At 56.4% G+C, this 24,285-nt stretch overlaps 1 protein-coding gene and 1 long non-coding RNA gene across 2 annotated transcripts in view; one reads left to right on the forward strand and one right to left on the reverse strand.

The window, feature by feature from the left end:
- Positions 1–1,280: 1,280 nt before the first annotated feature.
- The window catches only part of AP2A2 (adaptor related protein complex 2 subunit alpha 2), a 63,546-nt gene continuing 40,541 nt past the window's right edge, over positions 1,281–24,285 (reverse strand). The window contains exons 6-22 of the mRNA XM_070457920.1: positions 23,051–23,152; positions 19,752–19,860; positions 18,280–18,430; positions 17,357–17,525; positions 15,950–16,087; positions 14,852–15,034; positions 14,242–14,339; positions 13,644–13,875; positions 13,134–13,307; positions 8,741–8,901; positions 6,153–6,235; positions 4,554–4,645; positions 3,645–3,766; positions 2,815–2,931; positions 2,661–2,730; positions 2,386–2,520; positions 1,281–1,657 (exon numbers count right to left, since the gene is read on the reverse strand). Of these exons, the coding sequence (XP_070314021.1) occupies positions 1,580–1,657; positions 2,386–2,520; positions 2,661–2,730; positions 2,815–2,931; positions 3,645–3,766; positions 4,554–4,645; positions 6,153–6,235; positions 8,741–8,901; positions 13,134–13,307; positions 13,644–13,875; positions 14,242–14,339; positions 14,852–15,034; positions 15,950–16,087; positions 17,357–17,525; positions 18,280–18,430; positions 19,752–19,860; positions 23,051–23,152 (2,214 nt within the window). The 3' untranslated portion in view covers positions 1,281–1,579. The remainder of the gene's footprint in view (positions 1,658–2,385; positions 2,521–2,660; positions 2,731–2,814; positions 2,932–3,644; positions 3,767–4,553; positions 4,646–6,152; positions 6,236–8,740; positions 8,902–13,133; positions 13,308–13,643; positions 13,876–14,241; positions 14,340–14,851; positions 15,035–15,949; positions 16,088–17,356; positions 17,526–18,279; positions 18,431–19,751; positions 19,861–23,050; positions 23,153–24,285) is intronic.
- LOC139031916 (uncharacterized) lies at positions 16,297–18,360 on the forward strand. The gene is made up of 2 exons (XR_011484457.1): positions 16,297–16,551; positions 17,175–18,360. It is a non-coding gene; the product is annotated as an uncharacterized lncRNA (long non-coding RNA).

Here is a 24,285-nt window from a genome sequence, read left to right on the forward strand (position 1 = left end):
AACATGCACGGTGAGTCCTGCAGGCTCAACCCATGTCCTGAGTCCAGGTGCAGAGCAAAAGGCATGTCATCTGGATGCACTGAGACTTCTGCCCCGTGCCCGGGGCACCAAGGCCAGATGACAGCCCGTGTCATCGGCGCTCACAGCCCCAAAGGACCCCTCCCTATAGAGACCACACGTGTTCCTATCATCACCCCGGTATTGCTTTTGCTTTGCAGATGGACACTCAACTAGAATGGTGGGTGGGGGGAGGGCATTAGCTAACAGGAAACCACACTGGAGCGTGAGCAAAAAGCAGGACGGCCACACCATCCACCTGCAGTGCCAAGGGGCGCCGCCAGCTGCCTCTCACGTGTAGCCTCAGGCCCGTGACTGCACATGCAGGACTGCAGGGTGGCAAACGTGGGAACCTCGAGTGGGGCATCAGCGCTATGGTGAGGCCCCAGCACCCACAGGGCAACTCCCGGAAGGTGCCTCCCCAAGGACCCGCACCCGGCAGAGGGCCGCCACGTTCCCCTGACCCATGTGGCACCCCCCACGGGGCAGCGAGGGCCTGGTCTCCCCTGGAAACCAGGGAATGACACAGGCCCCACCTCAGCATCTCAGGGTGTGGGTGCGGCGCTGAGAGCCACGCGCGTGGGGGCCGTTGCCACCACAGCCCCGCTCAGCTGCCCACTCCCCAGCCACACGCAGGCCTCCCTCCTCCCACCCTCAGGCCAAGGTCCACGGCACCTCAGCCTGCAGTCGTGACCCCAACAGGTTAAGGCCACTGCACAGGGAAGAGACAGCTCACCTTCCAGAATCCTCTCTGGAGGCCATGCCACACCCTGCAATCACAACCGAGACCCAGCCCTGGGCCGCTGTGGTAACCATGACTCAAATGAATTCAAAGACGCGTGAGGACAGGAAGACACCCTCCAGGGCCAGCAGGGACCCTCCTCACCCTGGGCACGCCAGGATTCAGTCGGAGGGCCTTACCAGCCTCCCTTTAACAACACAGTGCTGGGGAAGGAAGCTGAACTCAATCTAGGCAGGACAAGTTTTCCCTGACAGTAACTGAGAACACAAGCCTGTCTAACTTGGAGATGCAGAACTCAGCCGCCACAGGCCCCCAGGCCCCTAGCAAATACACCCACAGCCGTGGCAGCCTCCCCGTCTCCCATCCAAGCAGCCGAGATCTAGTCCTGCTGACAGAACACCGCCTCTCCTCTGAGGGTGTCAGAGATGAACTACCAGTAAGAGAACACAGCATCTTGAGAGAATTTCAAAAAAAATTTCCATTTTCACTTGAACTTCTAATTTCCCTTTAATGTGTAGACTTAACCACAGAACTGTCTTGATTTCTGTGAGAGTTGATCCCGGGAGCCACGCCCTTCCTCCTGACTCGGCAGGCTGGCTGGGTCCAGGCTAAGCCTCCTCCTCAAGGGCACACAGGCTCCCCATCCATCCCCAGGAGGGACGAGGCCAAGAAGTGGGGCTGCGACACCGGGCAGGGCACGGACCTGCAGCTCAGCAACGAAGACAGAGGTGGAGACGAGGAGATGCACAGACGGGAGCCTGACCCTCCGCCCTTGCCGATTTAAAACTGTTCCGACAGCAATTCACACAACCTCTGAGAGACGGTCTCCCTGCTTGTCCGCAGCGTCAGCCGGTACATCTGGAAGAGCGGACACAGCAGGTAGTGGTGGGACGGGGGCGCTCTGGGCAGCAGACCACCTTAGGGCCAGGCCCTGCCCAGCAGCCCCCAAAGTCCCTGCTCAGCCCTTCCCTGAAGGCGGCCAGTGTGACAGACTCAAGCATCAAAGGCGCTTTCAGCTAAAATAAAAGCTTGACAGTAACAAGCACTCATGCTTAGGGACCAACTGGAGCCTTCAAGCACAGCTGCGGGGCATCAGGACCGCACTGCTGGCAGGGCAGCAACGCTGACGGTGCCTGGACCCCGTGAGTCTGCCAGCCCACCCGGGTGTCACCCGCAAGAAATGAAGTCACATGCACACAAAGGATGCCCGATGTTTGCAGCAGCCCCACATCCATGGACAGGCACGCTGGACGAGATAACTGTGCACCTCCCCACAGGGAGAGCCACCATATTCCACCAGGGCCGCCCACGGACACAGCAGCAACAGGCGCCTGCCGAAGTTGGGGGGCCCACGCCGGGCCGCAGAGCGCTGCCTCCTGGGGAGGCCAGGGCTGACAAGGGTGCCCAGGAACCTTGTGGGGCGATGGAAATGCCACGTGCACCAGCGGGTGGTGGTGGTTACGCAGGTGTACACTTCCTTGTAGCGCACCGAATGCCCACCCCTGGGACCTGCCTGTCTCCCTGTGTATAAACTCCACTGCAGTAACCACCACTCAAGCATGTTCAGCGACATCACAGGGCTGCACCTGGGCTTGCAGGTTGGGCTCCAGACGCAGCAGACACCCGATCTGGGCCGTCCTGGTGTGTATGATGCCAGCACCCACGAAGTTCGCAGGGTTAGGGTCGACGTCCTCTAGGAGCGCAGAGCCAAAGCCGATAATCTGTGAAGAAAGGGGAGAAACAGGAGGCCATGGCACCAGTGCCGGCAGAGGGGAGAGTCCTCCAAGAGGGGAACACACCAATCTCCTCAGAGGGCCAGGCTATGTCCCGACCCTGGGAATGTCCATCGCAAGACCAGTACCTTGGCCTTGGTGACCTCTGTGTCCATCGGGTGCTTGGCCTTGAAGATGCTCTGCACCTCCTGCTGGGGGCTGAGGAGAGAGACCACCGCCCCGTCAGCTGTCTGCAGCCCGGCCCCTGCCCACCTCTCCACCTACGGACAAGCTGCCACTCACTTGCTCAGCTGCTTCCAGCGCTGGAAGAAATCCTGAGAAGCCATTTCCGTGGGCTGAAAAAACTTGTTGAGTGTGATAGGCAGCTTCACAGACACGTTCTGAAAGGTTCCCCCGTACCTGTGAGCAACACAGAGGTCCACTGGGAGGAGTCCACGAATGCGCAGAAAACCTGAGACTCAGTCAGGACCAGGTCCTGAGTGCGAGACCCCTGGGGCACAGAGGGGCCGCGTGCAGAAGGCAGAAGGGCGGCCCGAGGCCCCAGCAAGACCATCCATCTCTAGCACACAGTCATCGAGGGCCAAGGACGCTGGGAAACACACCCTCAGCCGACGCTGCCAGGTTGGTCACGACGACTGGGGACAGCTGCCACCTCCCCCATCCCCAGCAGTCGATGCCCTACATTCCAAGTCAGCATAAATTGTGTGGGTCGTTCCTCTTTCCATAAAATGACTAAAGAAAAGAGTGCCTACAGAATGAAACAAAATTCTGCACATCTATTTCCCCAGATTTTACATGTTACACTGTCTTCAGGTCTCTATGTAGTTCATGTTTCAGAGCGTGCTTTTCCAAAATTTAACCTTACAGAATACCCAACAGGGCAGCCTGGTCACTCACTCTACCGGTCACTGAAAAACAGCAGAAACGAGCAAAGCAGCAACACAAACATGCCACAGAAACAGTCAGTCTGTGTGTGGGGAGTGTGATACGCGGAGCACATGCCCCGGTGAGGACCTGGCAGGCACTCCTTCCCGCAGCCGACCTCCGAGCAGCAGGCCCCACGTCACGGCAGTGACAGCTACAGCCACGTACTGTCCTGGCCTGACACCCACCTGAACTGGATGTTGAGAACTGGCGCCTCCGTGAAGTCGGACACGCACTCGATGTTGACCGCCTGCTGCACCTGTGCGCCCCCATCCACGGTTGGGTCCACAGGCTTGGTCTGCAGGCTCAGATGTGCGGGAGTCAAGGAAGCCAAGAGAATGAGGGGAATACAGCCAAGCCCCGCAGCCAGAGGGGCACCAGGAGGGGCTCGGCAGGACAGAGCACACATCCTGCCCGAGGACAAAATCTGTACGCTGTCTTTCATGGCTAGCCACAAACACTGAGTGTCAACAGTCTATATTTAAAAGGTGTTTACCTTAAAATAAAAATAGATCTTAGGAGGAGAAGGGCACAACAGAAGATGAGATGGTTGGATGGCATCACCTACTCAATGGACATGAGTTTGAACGAGCTCTGGGAGTTGGTGGGGACAGGGAAGCCTGGCGTGCTCAGTCCATGGGGTTGCGAGAGTCAAACACAACTGAACAACTGAATTCACTGAAAAATAGGTCTGATCTGAGGAGAGGAGGTTCCTGCTTCACACAGCTTCTCCAAAGAAGGTGGCGTCCTTGGTGGTCAAGTTGGACCGCCCGCCCCTCACTATCTGGGAGTCCATCCTCCCAGGACAGACCCCTGGATGGCGAGGCTGACAGATTGGAGGCACTCACGTCCAGTCCTGCTGTCTGCCAGGGCTGTCAGCAGGTGCAGCTGGTCCTGATGCCCCAGCCCTTGCTCTGCCTGGGGACTCCTCAAGGGATGGGACGCTGAAGTGCGCCTGCAGGCAGTTCTCAGGGTTATGGATGCACAGCCTGACAGCAGTCAGACCCTGAAGCTGCAGGACCAGCCCCAGGAGAGTCCCCTGAGTCAATCCTCCCACCCACCCTGCCTGTGGCCCGAGGGGCAACAGGACCAAGGATATTGGCCTGGAGGTCGTCCGAACAGATAAGTGTCGGAGTAAAATTCAGGAACTGTGTGGAGGTCTTGTTACCATAAAATATGAACATCCGACCTGGAAGGAAGCAGAGCAGCTTGTTCACAGGGCACATCGCAGCCCCTGAGGTGCAGGGGGAGAACAGAGCCCCCCCGCCACCCGACAGCACCCCGAGCCCTCGGCCGCAGCATGGGGAGCCCTGTGCCATCAGAGCAGACAATGTCACACAGGCCTCCGTGAATGTCTGCACCCTTGGAATCCAGGATGGAACGTGACCTCACATCTCCTAGAAAGCACACGCAGGTGTGCATGGCTCCTGCCAGTGTAAAAAACACCGAGCACCTGGGTGACCCCACGATAACCCAGAGTTAACGCCTAAGCCCAACACGAAGGAGAACACCTCCACCCGCTTCAGTGAGACGGGTCGGGGTCCCTGCGACCCTGCGGGGCAGACACACCGCCTCCGCCCTGCTCACTCCCCACTCGTAGACACACCGCCTCCGGCCTGCTCACTCCCCGCTCACTCCCCTCCAGCAGATACACTGCCTCTGCCCTGCTCACTCCCTGCTGCTTCCAGGACAGGTCGCCCCAAGGGCACCAGGAGGGGCAGTCCCAACCGTCGGTGCATGTAATTTGGGGTGATATGGGAAAGCAAAAACAGCTTTTATAAAAAGTGTGGTAAAATACATATACCCTGCAATTTACCGTCTCAACCAATTCCAGGCGCACAGCTCGGGACACTGAGACATTCACCAGGCTGTGTTACCTTCCCCACCGTCATCCCGAGAATCTGTTCCCCTTTCCAAACAGACACTCCATCCGCACTGGACCCTCACTCCCCTCCCCCACAGCCCCAGCCCCTGGCCCCCATCCACTTCCCATGCCTGTGGGTGAGACCCCTCCAGGGACCTCCTGTGGGGCAGTCAGACAGCATCCGTCCTGTGACTGGACTACTTCTCTGAGCATCACGTCCTCAAGGGCCATCCACGCTGCAGCCTGTCAGGGTCTCCTTCCCCTTGAAGGCTGAGCAGCGTCCAGCTGCTGGTGTGTTTACAGCCACTCATCAGGGGCGGGCACTGAGGTTCTCCACCTTTTGGCAACTGCATAATGCCGCTGCGAACTTGGGCGTGCAAGTGTCTGTTCTAGCCCTGCTTTCCTTTCACATCTTTTGGGTCAACACCCAGAAGTGGAATGGCTAGGTCACGAACATGGTGGTCCTACTTGTAACCGTGTAAGAAAGCTCCACTGTCTCCACAGCAGCTGCCCCCCTGACACGAACACCAACGGCACACCAGGCTCCGGCCCCTCCTGCCCTCTGGCGCTGGCTCCGCGCTCACAGCAGCTGCTGCAGGTGTGAACGCGCCTCAGTGTGGCCTCACTGAACTCCCCAGGTTGTCAACGATGCTGGGCACCTTGTCAAGCGCTTCTGGACACCTGAGTGTCTTCCTCAAAGAAATGTCTATTCAAGACTTTTGCCCATTTCTTCACCTGGGTTCTGTCCCTGTTTTTGATTTGGAGTCCTTCATATATTCTGGAAACTAGACCCTTATGAGAGAAGTTTTCATTAAGGAAGTAAAACACATACCTAAATTCTGCCGAAACTCAGACTTCAGTCCAATCTGAAGCAGCTGGTTTTCAAACAACACACCATTGTTTTTACAGACAAACCTGGGGACAAGGGAGAGCACGTGAGTCACTCGGTCACCCGCTGAAAATGCCAAGGTCGGCTGTGAGAAGGGCTTTAAGGGACACAAAGGCTGGAAAGCCTCTCTGGGACACAAGGAAAGGGAAAAGCAGAAAACATTCCAACGAACACCGCTGAAAGCAGCCCCCTGGAGACAGGAGGTGAGCCGAGAGCGGCGACCACAGGGGCTGGGTCAGTCATCTGCTTTCCGTGAACGTGCTGCTCACCTGCGCATGGCTTCCCACTGACACAGGCAGAACACAGGCACCCCAGCACACACATCAGGTCGGCCCACAGGCTCGGGCACCTGACATCGGGCACAGACCTCTCACGGGCGTCTGCGGGCCTCACACACCCTCACCCACCCAGCCCGCCCGGCCCCTCCCCTGCTCCCCCGGCCCCTGTTGCTGGAAAAGCTGGACAGCTCCATGGAAAACAATGAAACCAGAACACCTTCTCACACCACACAGAAGAATAAACTCAAAATGGATTAAAGACCTAAATGTGAGACCTGAAACCATTAAACTCCTAGAAGAGAACATAGGCAGAATACTCTTTCACATAAATCACAGGAAATATTTACCTGGATCGCTCCTAAGGCAAAGGAAACAAATGCAAAAATAAATGGGATCTAATTTAAAGCTTTCACAGGGCAAAAGAAACCATCAACAAAACCCACTGAATGGGAGAGAATATCTGCAAACAATAGAACCAACACAAGGGTAACCCTCCAAACACACAAACAGCTCATGCAGCTCAATTCAAAGAAACCAAACCACCCAATTAAAAAATGGGCAGAAAACCTGAACAGACATTTCTTCAAAGAAGACACACAGATGGCCACAGGCAGGTGAAAAGATGGTCAGCGTCACTAGCCATCAGGGAGAGGGGGACCAGAACAACAAGTGGCGCCTCGCACAGGTCAGAACAGCCGTCAGCACCGACACCAGAGACAAGTGTCTGGGAGCACTGCTGCTGGGGCGTGAGCTGCTGCAGACGCGCGGCAGCGGCACCCAGGGCCCACAGAAAACTAAAGCTGGAGTGGCCATGAAAGGGGAAGGTCAGCCGCTCAGTCGTGTCCGACTCCTTGCGAACCCATGGACTGTAGCCCGGCAGGCTCCTCTGTCCATGGGCTTCTCCAGGCAAGAATACCGGAATGGGTAGCCATTCCCTTCTCCAGGGGATCTTTCCCACCCAGGGCAACCACATGACCCAGCAACTCCACTCTGGGGTATATATCCAAAAAGAACAAAAACACAAATTCAAAAAGATACATGTACCCCCATGTTCACTGCAGCACTGTTTACAGCAGCCAAGATACAAAAACCACCCAAGTGTCCATCAGTGGGTGCGTGGACACACACACACACACGTGACAGACTACTGCTCAGCCACAGAAAAGAACGAAATTCTGTCACGTGTAACAACATGGATGGGCCGGAGGGCATTATGAAATGAATCAGAAAAAGACAAAGACTGTGTCACCATTCACATGTGGAATCGAAGAATGACACAAATATAGCAAAGCAGAAGCAGACTCAGAGAACAAAGCAGTGGTCACCAGTGGGGAGAGAGAAGGGGAGAGGGAAGACGGGAGGGGATGGAGAGGGGCAGACTGCTGGGCACCGCACAGAAAAGCTACAAGCACACACCCTGCACACAGGGAAACACAGCCACAGTTTTCTGGAATCACCAACATGCTGCTGCAAATCAACTTAACATCTCAATCTAAAAAAAACAAAAAAAAAGAGTCTGTTTTCAGCCAGAGCCAGACAAGGAGCAGCCCTGCACAGCTGCCCGTCCCAGTCACTCCCGCAGCACAGGAAGCAGGTCAGTGTGTGAGGCGGGCAGAGGACGGAGGCTGCAGACCACAGACACCGCCACGGCCCAGGACTGAAACTGGACAGCCGCTCTGCTCTTGGGGTGGGGGGGGGGGGGTGCCCACCTCTCATCCAGACGTAAGATTCAAGAGACAGAGGCACAAAGAGCAAGCCGAAAAGAACAAGACCCACCAAGCAGCGAAGGCAGGGATTGAGGAGGCCTCAGGGAACACAGCAAAGGCAACCGCATGCAGCACTCTGCCAGCCCCCAGCGGGGAGGCCAACGCTGGACACTGGTCACACAGGTGACGGGGGGTGGGGGGGGTGGGAGTGGACAGAGGCGGCACACCGGCACACATCCCACAGGACAAAGCAGCGACTCCAACTGAAGAGTGCTTCTCAAACACCAGCTGGGCCCCGGGAGGGCAGCCACGGGCATGAATGGAGGACCGGGGCACAGTGCAGGGGAGGGGGTGAGCTGCAGCAAGAGCCCAGGGCAGCCCGCTCCCTCGCCCACCTGGAGCCCAGTTTCCTCATTAACTGGAGACAGCGAGTCCAGGGCACAGGCCCCTCAGCGTGAGGGGCTGCAGGGATGGACGCTGGCTGCCGCCTGCCTGGGACACACTCAGGAGAGGGGGGGCCCCACCCTCGGGATAGGAGGCAGACTACCTGGCGAAGTTGTCCTCGGAGCCGGGAGCCAGGGGCGCAACCGCAGAGGGTGAGTCTGAGAAGACATCCACGAGCAGCCCACCGGAAGAGGGTGGGGGGCCTGCGGGGACTGGGGGTGCGGCCCCCAGACCCAGGAGGTCTGCCGACGGAGACGGTGTGGACTGGAAAACAGGGGAAGAGCGGGTCAGTGCAGAAGCTGCTGGGCACAACTTCAGACAACCCAAGTGCCTGCACCCTCACTGCCCACAGCGCCAAAAAGAAATGTCTGGTTTCAGAAACACGGCTGTGCACATTACTGTCAAGCACCTAAAAAAGTCTCAGGAGGTGAAATGACTAAGCAAGCACCTTGTTAGCAGGCACCCTCAATCATCTCTAAGTCCTACTGTGTTACAGAGAAAAAGTAGATAAAAGTTCTCCAGAATAGATTTTTTTTTAACTGCTTTGTTGTTTTGTCTTTTTAAGTTTTGATTCGAGGCAAAAGACAAAGAACCAAGTCCTTCCAACGCCCCTCTCAAACCACAGGAGATGCAGTGCGCAGCTCGTCACAGACACATGTCTCCCCGCACAGAGATGGCACTGCCCACGTGTGGGCACACAAGTTCCAGAAGCCCGACTTATGATCCTGAGGATCATGTTGAAGCAAGAACCCAGCCTGTGAGAACTCATCTGGACCCTCCTGCAGGCCAGTGTCCACTTACAACCCCTGAGTCCCTCCTGGAGTCACTGCGTCCCTGCCGTGAGCACTGTGCTGGTTCTGCAGAGCTCACCTTTCCAAGAGCCACTCTTCCTCTATTCAGCACGTGGACGCACCCAACCGAGGCCACAGCCCGTCTGCCCTAGGCTATGCTAGGGACTCACACATGGTAGCTGTTCAGTCACTAAGTCGCGTCTGACTCTGTAAGACCGCACGGACTGCAGCACACCAGGCCTCCCTGTCCATCACCAACTCCCCGAGTTTACTCAAACTCATGTCCGTTGAGTTGGTGATGTCATCCAACCATCTCATTCTCTGTTGTCCCCTTCTCTTCCTGCCTTCAATCTTTCCCAGCTTCAGGATCTTTTCCAGTGAGTCAGTTCTTCGCATCAGGTGGCCAAAGTATTGGAGTTTTCATGTCAGCATCAGTCCTTCCAATGAACACCCAGGGTTGATTTCCTTTAGGATGGACTGATTTGATCTCCTTGCAGTCCAAGGGACTCTCAAGAGTCTTCTCCAGCATCACAGTTTAAAAGCATCAATTCTTTGAAGCTCAGCCTGCTTTCTTTACAGTCCAACTCTCACATCTGTATATGACTACTGGAAAAACCATAACCTTGACTCTACAGAACTTTCTTGGCAAACTCATGTCTCTGTTTTTTAATATACTATCTAGGTTTGTCACAGCTTTTCTTCCAAGGAACAACTGTCTTAATTTCATGGCTGCAGTCATTTGAGAGCCCAAGAAAATAAAATCTGTCAGTGCTTCCACTTTTCCCCCTTCTACTTGCCAAGAAGTGATGGGACCAGAGAATCCCATCAACAGAGGAGCTTGACGGGCGAGAGCCCAAAGGGTCACGGAAAGTTGGACACAACTGAAGCAACTCAGCATGCACACAGGATGGGACCAAACACCATCATCTTAGTTTTTGAATGTTGAGCTTTAAGCCAGCATTTCCCACTCCCCTCTTTAACTCTCATCAAGAGGCTCTTTAGTTCCTCTTCACTTTCTGCCATTAGAGTGGTATCATCTGCTTATCTGAGGTTGTTGATATTTCTCCAAGCAATCTTGATTCTAGTTTGTAATTCAACCAGCTCAGCATTTCACATGATGTACTCTGCATAGAAGTTAAAATACGAAAGGTGACAATATACAGCCTTTCCCAATTTGGAACCAGTTCGTTGTTCCATGTCCAGTTCTAACTACTGCTTCTTGACCTGTACACAGGTTTCTCAGAAGACAGGTAAGGTCGTCTGGTACTCCCATCTCCTTAAGGAATTTTCCATAGTCTGTTGTGATCCACACAAAGGCTTAGTGCAGTCAGTGATGCAGCAGTAGATGTTTTTCTGGAATTCCCTTACTTTCTCAATGATCAAATGTTGGCAATTTGATCTCTGGTTCCTCTGCCATTTCTAAATCCAGTTTCTACATCTTGAAGTGCTTGGTTCACATACTGCTGAAGCCAACCTTGAAGAAATTTGAACACTACCTTGCTAGCATGTGAAATGAGGACTGAAATGACAATTGTGAGGCAGTCTGAACTTTCTTTGGCACAGAGCTTCTTAGGGACTGGAATAAAAACTCACCTTTTCCAGTCCTATGGCCACTGCTGAATTTTCCAAACTTGCTGGCATACTGAGTGCAGCGCTTTAACAGCATCATCTTTCAGGATTCAAAGCAGCTCAGCTGGAACTCCATGACCTCCACTAGCTTTGTTCACAGAAATGCTTCCTGAAGCCCACTTGACTTCACACCCCAGGATGTCCAGCTCTGGGTGACATCCTGGATGAAACCACGACCTCAGCACAAGTCACTACTCATCTCCCTTTAATATTTAGAGCACTGCACTGCATTTCTTAGACAACTACATGTGGAGGCAGATGATCTCATGTATGGATTCCACATGAAGACAAGGAAGCATCACAGAACACATGTGTGCAGAGAGGCTGTGGGTCTGGGAGGCCTGAGAACTCACGGGAGGCAGTGCACTAAGGTCCAGCCACGGCAGGAAGCGAGCTGGCAAGGCAGGGTGGCGCCAGGCGCAGAAAAGGCCAGGCTGGAATCCCCAGGAGAAGGGAGGGCCCAGAGGGCCAGTGGGGAAGGATCAGCAGAAGCTTCGGTGCGGCTGGGGAATCTGTGGGACAAGTCACAGGCAACCCCGTCCACCAGCCAGGTGACTATGGTTTCTGGGAGGCTGCCCACCAGTTCAGGGGCTGCTCCCGGGGGCCTTGAGCCCCTGTGGACCCCACCACCTGCTGCAAGACATCTATCACTGGTTCCTGAAGAAGTTCAAATGCTTTCTAAAGTAGAAAAACCCTTTTGTACCACTAAGTCAAATGTGAACACACAAAAGCTAGGCAGGTCCGTGGGGAGATCCCGCAGAACGCCAGCTCCCGTCCCAGACCCTCGCAGGGCCTCCGCCTGGCAACACTGGAGCCACTCCTCTACACCACCCAGCCCTCTTCTCAGGACGCAAGGAGACCCTCCCCAGGGAGCTGGCCTGGTGCACAGTCTGTATGCGCTATACCTGCTCAAAGTGCTGCAGACCATGGGGTGGAGGGCAGCTCTGGGCTCCCCTGCCAGCCCAAAGCCCAGGGGACAGGCAGCCTGCAGACACCCCCACAGATGCACAGACAAGGATCCTGGGGCCACAGGAGCCAAGCCCCCAGGACAGTCCCAAAGAAAACCACCTCCAGGTGGGATGTGCAACCCTAAGTCAAAGGGGTTCTGGCTGATGCTACAAGGAAGTGAAAGGCAACCTAGACATCTCAGCGCCACTTCAAGGCATGGCCTCCCCTCTGAGTTTGGAGGCAGAAGCCCTAGGACGAGAACCCCACTCAGGATAGACCCCGGCCCTGCCCTGCCCTCCTGCCTCACCTCTCCCACCCCCAGCAGACCACCTGAGCCCTGGGGACAAACAAGAACTCACGTCCCCAGCACCACCATGGGTGCCTCTGCAGAGCCGGCATCAGGGCTCAGGTGCAAAGTCCTAACTGTGATGGGCCCCTAAGCCGAGAGCCAGGCATGAGCACAGGCTTCAAGGCAGGCTTGGGGTCAGGTAAGTGCCCCCCTACGTAGAGCGCCAGGGCTCACAAACAAGCATCCTGGAGCCATACACAAGCAAACCACCGGGGTCCCAGGCTGTCCACACATGGGCATGGGGCACCTCTACCTCGGGCGCATCCTCACAGAGGCTGCCGGAAGGTGTGAGTGGCTGGCCACATCGCTGGACCAGCATCCAGGGTGGGGCCTGCTCTCCAGGCTGCCTCCCGAAGTGGCAGCCACAAAGCCCGTGGTGGTCGGGAGCACACCCCAGTGGGGACCAGAGAGGAAACACAACTCTCAAAATGGCATTGTCCGCAACAGACATCAGAGGGCATGTTCTCAGGGCACTTGTGTGAACAGGGCACTCACTCTAACATGCTCACTACTAGACCCCAGGAGGTGGAGGCACTGGAAACCAGCCCAGGGAGGCAGGAGAGGCCCCCATGCAGCCGTCACGCAAGAATGACCACATTTTCCAAATCCAAAGCCAAGAGGAGACATAGGAGCTGACCGTGGACCCCAGATGACCATCTGACAGTCTAACGACAGACACTGCGTCTGGGTCAGCCCACCCAGGACACCATCCGGGGTCTTGAACCTCGGCACCAGGCACCCTGGAGCTCGGGCAGGCAGGGCCTTCGGGAGGGACCCACCACGGCGCTAGTGCTGGCCAGGGCGGGCTCGGGGCCCCCGTTGACATCGGCACTCCTCTCCCGCTTGGCCTCCTCCAGGTCGGTCACGGTGCTCGGGCCCTTCTTCTTCTTGAGCTTGGCCAGGATGGAGGACTCGCGCTCTGGAAAGGGGGGCATCTCCTCCAGGACAGTCGCCTGGTGGGAAAGGAGCCCAGGTCAGCACAACACAAAGCCCCACGACCTCCAGCCCCCACCCAGGGCGGCCCGGGGGCGGCGGGGACGGGGCTGACGGGGGGGGGGGGGGGGGACACAGGAGGACGGTGGGGGGACAGGGGGGATGGCGGGGACCGGGTGGCCTGGGGATGGGGGGGACAGGGTGAAATGGGGGGACGGGGGGGAACCAGGCGGCCCGGGGACAGGGGGGAATGGGGGGATGGGAGGGACAGTGGGGATTGCGGGGACCGGGCGGCCTGGGGACGGGGGGGATGGGGGGGGACAGGGGGACAGGGCGGCCCGGGGACAGGGGCGCACCAGGATGTCGGTGCTGGCAACAGTGCTGAGCCGCAGGTACTCGACGGCGCGCTGCTGCAGCTCCACATCAGCGTTCCTCAGCTGGCTGTCGCTGCGCAGCACGTCCTGGATGGTGCCCTTCACCTCCGGGAAGAGGTTCACGAACTTGATGTAGGTGGACAGGAGAAGCGCCCTGGTGGGCACGCTGCACAGGTGGAACTTGGAGTGCAGAAGGTGGAACTGGGTCAGGGGGCTGTGGGGTGGAGGGGGCACATGGGGCACAGAGTCACCTCTCTGTCTCACGCTGCACCGGGCCTGCCCTGCCTGAGCCCCAGGGATGACTGAGCAGGGAGCAATGAGGAGCCCCACCCTCGCCAGGACCTGCACGTGTCCAGCTACAGGCCAAGTACAGGCTCCCCCGAAAGAGCGTTGGCCCCCGGCCACACCTCCTTTCCCTCAGAATCCCCATGATCTGCACCGTTGTCCTGAATGGACGTGCCCTCACTCTGGGCTGTCCCAGGACTTCACGATATCAGCTGGCCTCAACCAGGCTGTCAGGCGAGAGCTGGGGCACAGGACTAGCACCTGGACCCAGGGCTCTGGCCCCCGGGTGACTCACCTGGACCTCGGGTCTCCTGCTATCAAGTTCCCAAACTCCCCAAGGATGTAGCCGCCAACTTTGACCAGGTTCTCGTGGCACGCCGGGGCCTGCAGAGCCTGTGGAGGAGCAGCCCATGAACCCAGCGCCCCAGAGCTCACGCTCAGGTGGAGGCGGTGCAGGCTCGGCCTCCGGAGAAAGCGGTGGAGCTGCGTGAAGGGCCAGGAGTGCGGCCCAGGGGCCTCCCCAGGAGCCCGCGCTGCCACAGTCCCCAGAGCCTCCTGAGCCCTCCACCCCCTTTCCAACCACACTGCCCACCCTGTGCCCCCTCCGGGCCACGTCAGCAGAGGGGTCAGTAGCAGGGAAGCCCCGGGAACAGGTCCATGGTCGATCCCACCCCTTCATCAAGAGCTGCTCCCAAAAATTACAGTTCAGACCCTGGACAGAGGCAGGGGCACATGGAGGCCAGCCGGAGCCCCCTGCCCTGGGCACCTTGCCCAGGCAGCCTCTGACCGACCAAGAGCACCTCGCCCGGGGCAGCCATGTGGAAATCAAGGAGACATGGCACAGAAACAGCAGTGGAGGCGGACGTGGGCCCAGAGCTGGCAGGGAAGCAGGGAGGCCTTCGCACCTCAAACACGGTCTTGGCGGCGTAACCCTGCACATCGTCCCGGTTGATGACGATCTGTATGACGCGATACCACACCTCTTCACTCACATAGTCACCAGCAATGCGGATCAGGTTCAGGATGGTGTCTACGTACCACGTGTAGTCCACGGCATACTTCTCTGCCAGAATGGCCACCTTCAGCACCTGCAGGGCACGGCCACCGAGGAAGGGACTCAGGAAGATCTGCACCTGCGCCAGAGCACCCCCTAGCTTCTCAAAGGAATAGCCGAAGTTTAACGTTCCAGGATAGATGCAGAAGAACACGCGAAGCAGAACAAGGGAGAAGGAATTCCGCAAGACACATAGTGGACCCGCCCACCCCACTTGCACTCAGTCTCGCCCACACCGAGGAAGCCACGCCCACGCGTAGGAAGGCCCGCTGGAAAAGTGCTCGGTTAGGTCACTGGCTCCTGCTCCAACCAGCCCTACTCACTTGTTCCCTATTCTCTGCTGCCCGGGGTGCCTGCTCCGGGCTGTGGGAAGAAGCAGGCCCCTTGCCTCCCCAGGCACAGCCTCCGCTTGCATGGAGCCGCCCTGGGCAGCATCCACAGGGGACCTAGAGCCCAGCCCTCTGGCGGCGGCAGCCCTCACGCCAACCTTGCCCCTGGGCTGAACTCGCAACCACGCCCCAGCACCCTGTCCACCTGCTCTGTACCTTCTCTGGCCTCCACATCGACCCTCCATAACGACCCCAGAGGTCATCCTGGAACACCTGCCTTGTCACTGCCCTCGGCTTCAAGTCCTTCAAGCCCAGAGCTGCCCCTAAAGCTGGACACTGGAGGCCCCTCACCGCCACGCTGGCCCAAGTGCCTGTATGCCCCTAACCCTCTCCCTCCGTCCTAAGCCCCCTGCATCTGAGGCCTCTGCAGGGGAGGGGGAAGAGTTAGGATCAGGGCCTCCGCAGAGTGACTTCAAAAAACTGGAGCTCTACTGAAAACACTGATAAAAAAGCTGAACGAAGCACAGCACGCTCATCCAGCCTGTAGCAGACCCTGTGAAGAAACACTCCAGCTCAGATACAAGCGCAGAGGCCCTGATGACAGAGGCCGCAAGACTCACAATCTCTTCTCGGATGGAGTAGTCCGCCGTCTCCAGGTAGCTCAGCATCTCAGCCACAATCTGCTGGGCGTTGCTGCGGTCGCACATGGCATAGAGGAGGTCCACGGCCCGCTGCCGCACGCTCACATCCCGCTCCGTCTGGGGGTAAGCACGGGGCAGCAGCATGAGGGGCACTGGGCTGGGGTGGGGGGCTCCCTTGTCCCAGCGCCCCCTTGGAGCTCTCCCCCCTCATCACCCAAGCCCAGCGTCCTGCAGAGCCCGAACCCCACACGTCAGCCGCTGTCCCCCGGCTCCTGCTCTCAGACAGACCAGCTCATGCTCTGTCCCTGGGGGCAGAGGGGGTCAAAGGCCACCCACTGTGTGCTCACAGACTGGCCCCTTCTGTGTCACCTGGGAGCCTGTCACCGTGCCGACTCCCGGCCCCACCCCAGACCCTGAGAAATGAGGGCGCAGATGCTCCACGGCACCGTAAGGAGGAGAGGTGCTGCCGAGAGCCCGCCACCGCGCACAAGGGCGTCTTTCTGATCCAGGCGGTGCCTGGAAGAGATGCCACAACCACCCAGGAGGAATTCAAAACACCAGAAAGCAAATTCCAAACCTTTGTAAGCCCTCACATTCAAAACTCACACCAAAAATGTCTATTAAGTACACGTAAACCCAAAGGAACAGGGTCAGACCTATTCTCAGCTCTAGCGCAGGACCCGGGCAGTGGTTTGTAACTTCCCTGCCTGCCTTCAGTTTTCTTTTTTTTTTTTTTACAAACCCTTGTGTCGAGGGCTGACTTTCAATAGATTGCAGCGAGGGAGCTGCTCTGCTACGTACGAAACCCCGACCCAGAAGCAGGTCGTTTACGAATGGTTTAGCACCAGGTTCCCCACGAACGTGCGGTGTGTGACGGGCGAGGGGGCAGCCGCCTTTCCGGCCGCGCCCTGTGTCCCGGGACGAAGGGCTCTCCGCACCGGACCCCGGTCCCGACGCGCGGCGGGGCGCGGCCGCGCCGCGCCCCGAGGGACGCGCTGCCTTCAGTTTTCTAACATGCATGACCAGCTGTGTCAGACCCTGAGGAACAAACCCTCATAAAAGCAGAATATCCTGCTCTGGAATTTGAATTCCCTGGGAAAGCAAATATTCTTTGGCAAAGAGGGAGTTTTCTTGCAGACATGGACAAATTATCTTATCCTTCCACCAAAAAGAACAGTTTCACTGATCTCAACTTTTATTACAGGTCTGCTCAGGTGCCAGACCCAGCGGGAGCGGCCTATGTGGGCATAGTCTCTGGGGGGCAGAGAGCAGAGCCACCCAGGGACCCACGCATCTGAGCAGACCGCCCTGAGCTGAGCATGCGGGACCCCAGAACCACCAGTAGCTCCCACCCAGCCTGAAAGACACAGAACAGAGTGCGCTTGCCTTCAGGGCATTGATGACCGTCTCAATGTGCGTCTTCACGGCCTCGTGGGAGAACTCGGAGCTGGCCAGTGTGCACATGCTCTCCAGGGCCAGGTAGCGCAGGTTGGTCTCCCGGTGCTGCAGGAACTGGCCCAGCTGGTTACAGGCTCGGACCAGCAGGTTCGGCTCACTGCACGGACGGGAGAGGCAGGTGGGCAGGGGTCCCCCGCTCGGCCGGGGCCGCCGTCATAGCCACCACGGCCTCCCAGGACACAAGGCCTGACGCTCACTTTGGTTAGTACCATACAAGGACCCCCAGAGCATCCACGGGGGTCCAGACAGCCAGGGGCAGCCAGGAACTTGAGCCTCCACACCAAACTGGCCAGGGGACCCCAGTTTTCATCATGCCTTGACCAGAGGGTGACATGCTCAGCCAGAGAGCCTGCCTGGTCGACAGGAGGATGAAAGCCCCGACTGGAGAAGGTAAACGCAGGTGGAGATGGTACACAGAGGTCACCAGTGTTCAAGCACTAGCTCCATGCACCCTGGGGGGGCGAGGGGGTCTTTGATTGCTTTTCACTCTGTCCTCATGACGTCTGTGCCCTTCAGACATAGCCAAGACTGGAAAACTCCCCAGTGGGGGAGCTTGTTTAACAGCGCCCAGTCCTGTGGAAGCACGGCACTCAGGTGGGTGCACTTGTTGGGACCTGGAAGCACCCCTACCCCACCCCACATGGCTTCCACATGCCTTCCTCACACGCGTCTTCCACACATAACCTCGACCGACGCAGCCCGCGGGACACACACTCACGCCGCATTCCTGGGTGGCCCTGGGAGCGGCCGGCCAGGTGGGTCGCCCAGGAAGAGGGGGAGCCCCCTGGGGAGGCGAGACCACAGCACCCAGCTGTGTGCAGAGGGCTGAGGCAGAGCACGGGCTGGCCCACCTGTCGTGGTGGATGACCAGGCTGATGGCCTCGAAGAGCACAGCGTTCTTGGCGTTGGAGTGCTGCACCTTCTTGGACTTAGGCGGCTCCTGGGCTTTGTTGAGAATCGCCTCCAGGCACTCGGTCAGGCGGCCACGTACTGCAGGATCTTCTGGGCAAAACAGACAGCCATTGGCCAGCTCCCCGTGGCTCGCCCTGCCCCAGCCCTGTAAGGTAACCCTCGCCTCACACTTGACGACAGAAGGCGAGGATCCTGACTCAAACACTGAGGCTGATTAAGTAAGAGGATTTGATGGCCAGGGTGACTATGTGAACGTTTTAACACAAGTAACAGACACAAGTGTTTGCTGAAATATAGATTATATAAGTTGAGGAAAATAAAACCTCAGAGACATGGACAAAACACCTAATATGAAAGTTTGGCAGGGGGTGGGGGGGAATGAAAGGTTTTTTCCCCACTAACTGCTATTACCAAAAGAAACAGAGAAAATACATGAAGAGCAACCAAAAAAACAAGGAAAATTTTTAAATTCTAGTCAAACCAGACCAAGAAAGTAATAAAAATATCAGAACTCCAGAAACAACCATCATACTGCATCTAAAGCACCTGCTTAACCACCACTCAGGGGAGGCGGGCCCCCAGGCACCTGGGCAGGGGGATGGCAGGGTCCCTGAAGCCGCCCGGGGCGGAGGCAGGGCTGAAAGGAGGAGGCAACAGTGCGATTCACCCCCAGGGGCTCCGAGTCGCCCCAGTCTGGGAGTAAGAAGGCAGCGGCCAGTTCCACCAAGAGAACTACTGCCCTGCTGCTGGGGAGGGCCACCAGCGGGAGAGGTGAGGCCTCATGGGGCCCCGCGCCTGCTCAGCTCTGCTTCAGGATAAGCAGCTCACACTTTAGTATAAAAAACACTCAGGACACGAAGTGACTTGAATTTAACAGACGTACGCTGTACAAAAGCAAATGAAGACTGAAGTGAGAAGGTTACAAGCCATCTTTGTAGAAGGCAATTGGGAAGTGTGGAACAGGAATTCTCATGAGCATTGTTAAACCAGTGATTCTAGTTACTTGCCATATTTTAGAATAAAACAAACATAACAATATCTTTGACACAAACTTTTAACAATTTTGGATATGAAGTTTCAACCAGTTTCAAGAATTATTTTAAGACTGTTTCAAAAATCCACAGGGATCTGACATGTACATAATATACATGAACATAATCTACATGTACATAATACACAGAAGCAGAGCTCATCGCAGTCGTAACGAAGTGAGTGTCCTCGACTAGCTGCTCCGGGAAAGCCCAGAGCTGTGAGAGCAGCAGAGAGACCCAGGGAGCCGGTGCCGGTGCCAGGAGAGCGAGAGGTGGCTTGTCAACAAGGGTGCGTGTGCATGCATGCTCGGTCGCTCAACACGAGACTTCACACTCAAGGCTGCAGAAGGCCTCCCCCAGGCTGCGCGCTCGGCTGTTACCTGGGGGCGGGTAGCACTGCAGGAGCCGCAGCAGCTTGACGGACAGCCAGGGGGCCGGGACAAAGTAGTAGGTGTAATCCTGAAGGTCTGTGGAGGCCGACGTCACGATCTGCGAGGGAGCACAGGGAGATGGGGGGCTGGCCGGCGCTGAGAACAGACAGGCTTGTGCAGGTCTGAGGGACAGGAGCACAGCCCCCCAGGCCCAGAGGAGCCACTGCACAGGGACACCCCGCCCCGAGGGACACGGGCCTGCGGGCAGGCAGCACTCAGGACCCAGGTCTCCAGAGCCTGGCCTCACGCCCCACCGTCCTCAGGCAGGCCTAGAGCACACAGCCTCCACTCACACCACGGGGTCTAGGCAGATGACACACCCGCACCCCCTCGCATGCGGAGACAGCACACACCCGCAAACCACAGCCTGCGCCTCCCCACACCCCATGGCTGGGGCTCACTGCGGCTCCCCTCACAAAGCTCGGCTGTGACACCAGGTCGCCTGAAACGGGTGAGTCCAGGCCATGCAGAGCAGTGGGGAGCCCAGCAGAGGCAGCCAGGGGTGCAGACACACGGAGTGGACCAACCACACCAGAGCACGCCACCACGGGGACACAGCCGGCCACCCAAGGCTGCCTTTCCAATGCCCCTCAGGCAGCTAAACCAGGCTCAGAGTTAAACTTAGACCATTAAATGCACATAGTTGAAACAAATACAAAACAAAAGTATTGAAGAATTAATCTCAAGGGTTTGGAAGAGACTAGCAAATTAGCCCAAAGATAGTAGAGAAAAGAAAACAAAGATACAAGCAGAGAGTAATAAGGTACAAAAATCAAAACAGGACCAACAAAGTCAAAAGAAATTCTTACATACTTGATGAGAGAAATCAAGCAAAACAAAAGGGCAAATATCCAACAACAAAATGAAGAAGGGAGACCACAGCGCAGGGCCAACAGAGTAACTTTCTACCAATACACCTGAACATTTATATAAGTTAGCAAACGATTAAGAAACGCCCACTTAACAAAACTGATAAAAGAAAATCTGAAGCCTCATTACTTAATAAATTGAAATCATAATTAGCAGTTGCCCCACAAAAAAAACCCTAAGTTCACATGGCTTCATCAGCTAATTAATAATAAAATTGTTAGGAAGGATATAAAATGGAATTTCCTTAATGTGGCAAAGGACAAGGACATGGACAAAACCTGCCAATGTCATACTTAACAGCAAAACATCAAAGGCTTCCCTTCAATGTAGAAAAACACACCAATCACCTTTCACATTCAACACTGCAGGGAAGGTCCGAATTGGAGCAGTAAAGCAGAAAGTACAAACGAATATGGACTGGGAAAGGAAAAAAGCTGTCATTGTCCACAGAACACGTGACGGAATACAAAGAAGACCCAAAGCAATCTACATACAAACTGCCAGGTCTGATAAGTGAGTTTGGCAAAGTTGCCAACATCAAGAGCAGCATTCAAAGTCCACCTGCGCAAACCAGCACAGACGTTTATGATAACGTTTTTAAGGTATCACTGAGAAGACTGTTTTTAAAATAAAAGTATATAAAGACAGATTAAACAAAAAAGAACCTCTACTTGAAAACTTATGAAACATATTTGACAGAAACTAAAGACTAAGTAAATGGAGAGATATACCATGGCCATAGACTCAAAACCTTAATACTGCAAAGATGTGAATTCTCCTGAAACTGACCTACAGATAAAGGTAGCCCCAGTAGGACTCTGGGGGCGGGGGGACACTGGTGCCACTGGACATCAAATTAACCCAAAGTCACGTTGCTGGCGCCAAGATGCACAGACACAGCAGCGGGCGTCTGCATGAGGGCAGGTTACTTTAGTTTAAAAACAGGGTCTGGGCGGAGGGAGGCGCCTTCACAGCGGTGCTGGGACAACGACGTGACTCAAGAAAAAGCTTCAGCGCACAGTGACGCCGGCTCAGCTGGACTGTCAACCTACAATGAGCCCTCAGAAGAGCGGCAGACCACACGTTTGGGGACACGGAGGCATTAACCCCAGAGGAAGGGATCAGGAAACCGGATTATATTAAAACGTGGGGTTTCTGATCACAGAAGACTTCACCAGTGTGTGAGGTGGCAAGGTGCAGAGCAGGACGAGATTTTTAAACAGAGTGGGCTGAACCACATAAAGTTGCTGGCATTTTTGTAGATCAATAATGGGTAAATGTTGGAAATTTTGTTTGGTTTAACCCAATCTAACCAACAAAGTGTTCATATCTAAAAATACAAAGAGGAGGTTTCTGTGGCAGTCCACACTTCCACTGCAGAGGGAGTGGGTTCAACCCTGGTCAGGGAACTAAGATCCCACATGCCAGAAGGTGGTTCAGTTGCTATGTCTGACTCTTGGGACCCAATGGACTGTAGCCCGCCAGGCTCCACTGATCATGGGGTTTCCCAGGTAAGAATACTGCAGTGGGTTGCCATTTCCTTCTCCATGCCAAGAGGTACTGCCAAAGAAATAAAGAGGTTTTTACAGCAACAAAAGAGATGACATCATGGAAAAATGGGTGAAAAACTGAACAGGCTCTTCACAAAAGAAGGTATTCAAAATGCCAATAAAGGGATTTCCCTGGTGGTCCAGCTGGGATGCCATGGTCCCAAAGCAGGGGACACAGGTTCAACCCCTGGTCAGGGAACTAAGATCCCACTTACTGCACGGTGTGGCCAAAATAAATAAAAGGACGTTATCTTGAGAAAAAGTTTTTTTAAAAGCCAGTAAACACGCCAAGCTGCCCCAGCTCATGGGTGATCAAGAAAATGCAGACTAGGTGAGAAAGCAACAGGACCAAGTGCCCAGAAGGGCTAAGGCCAAGAGGCTGCGGGCCAGGGAGGCGGCCAAGGACCCAGCGCCTCCCAAGGGGACAGCTGAGCGCTGGGCAAGGCAAGGCACAGACAGGTGAACACATTGCCCAGCAACACACGTCAACCATCAGCAGCAGAAACGACTCCATGACTTCACGACCCTGATGATCAGAGTGAGCCAGTCACAGAGCGACTGGTGCTACGTGCCCTCGTTAGCAGGGGGCACCACATAGGCACGCAGCGGCCGCTGGGGGCGGGGCTCTGCCCTGCACATTCGCTGCGCCAACAGGACACTTCTGACACGGGGTCAGAGAAAAGCCCACCCGTCACTAACCGAGACCCACATGCACTGCCGAATCACAGACTGCCCAAAGGTCGTGCCTACTGAACAGGACACACGTCAGGTACATAAAGTGACAAAGACCAAACCCACCGTGAGCGCCCTTCCCCTCCGCAGACTTACTCTGCTTAACCTGGAGACGGCCAGAGACACAGAGGTCTTGAACTCTTCTGGGTTCTTCTGCGCCAAGGTGGTGATGAGGCTGGTGGCGGCAGTTACCACACCCTGAGGGGACACACACACGTTCAGAGGCCTGCCAGAGGACCTGCCTCTCGTCTTAAACTCATCTTGTAAACAACTCAGACCAACAACCGGACACCTCGACGCCACCGCGGGGCCACTCCCATCAGCCCTCGATGTTTCGAGAAAGCGAGGTGCACACACCGGGTGCCTTGCTTACCCTTCTCTCTGCAAACCTGGAGACCCAGCAGGCTTCAGCCCAGAGCCGTGCTTCAGCGAGGTGGCGCGGGGCAGCAGCCCCAGGCCCCAGCGTCCACCCGCCCACCCCCTTGCTGCCCCTGACCTAGGTCATTCCGTGTGGACCGCAGAGGGATGGACACGCTACGTTCAGACTCACATGAATCTTTACAACCCAAATCTGAGATCGTGGAAAACAGCAAAGCCCATTCTTCCCCATTTTCAAATGTGGTCCAAGCCATGTCTCTGCCCGCTGACTGGGGAGCTCCACCAGGCCTGGATGACACCCGACCCCACAGTGAGGTCAAGGAAGCTGGTCAGCTGCCCAGTGTGGTATCCCACATTCCCTGCACGCTTGCAGGGGTCTGTGCAGGAAGAGGGTGTGAGGAGAGGGCTGGGGGCCCCTACGCCCAGGCTGCCTCCTCCCCCTCCTTCCAGGTGACGCCTGGGCCACTCCGGACTCAGGAGGGGCCTGGCTGGATGCGGAGCTTTCTGCGTATCACAGCCCCCCGCCTCCCCTGCTGCTCTCAGAAGGGCTTGCTTGCTGCTTCTGGGTGGACGAGGGACTCTCTTCCTGGGGATCCCTGACCTTGAGAGCAAAGAAGCCAACCCCAGGCCTTTGGTGGCAAAGCTAGGAGGTGTGTGACAGAAGCCACACCCACAGCAGACAGGTGCCAGTTCACCTTAGGCTGCGACGCAGCACCCCTGCCAACCGCCGCGGGGCTCCTGCGGCCTAGCACCACACAGGGCCAAGCCGCGCCCCAGCCACAGAGCCACGCACGTGAAAACACAGAAAGTAAACAGACAGCTGGGCACAGACGTCCAAGGAGCGGGGCCTCCTGGCTGAGACACCCCTACCCCAAGGAGAGGTCACCTGTGCAGACCCGATTTCCCCCCTGAGTGTGTGGACATGGAGCGACGCTGGCAGGCTGTCCCACAGC

This window comes from Odocoileus virginianus, chromosome 28 (genome assembly GCF_023699985.2).
Source record: "Odocoileus virginianus isolate 20LAN1187 ecotype Illinois chromosome 28, Ovbor_1.2, whole genome shotgun sequence".
In the NCBI taxonomy this organism is placed as follows: Eukaryota; Metazoa; Chordata; class Mammalia; order Artiodactyla; family Cervidae; genus Odocoileus; species Odocoileus virginianus.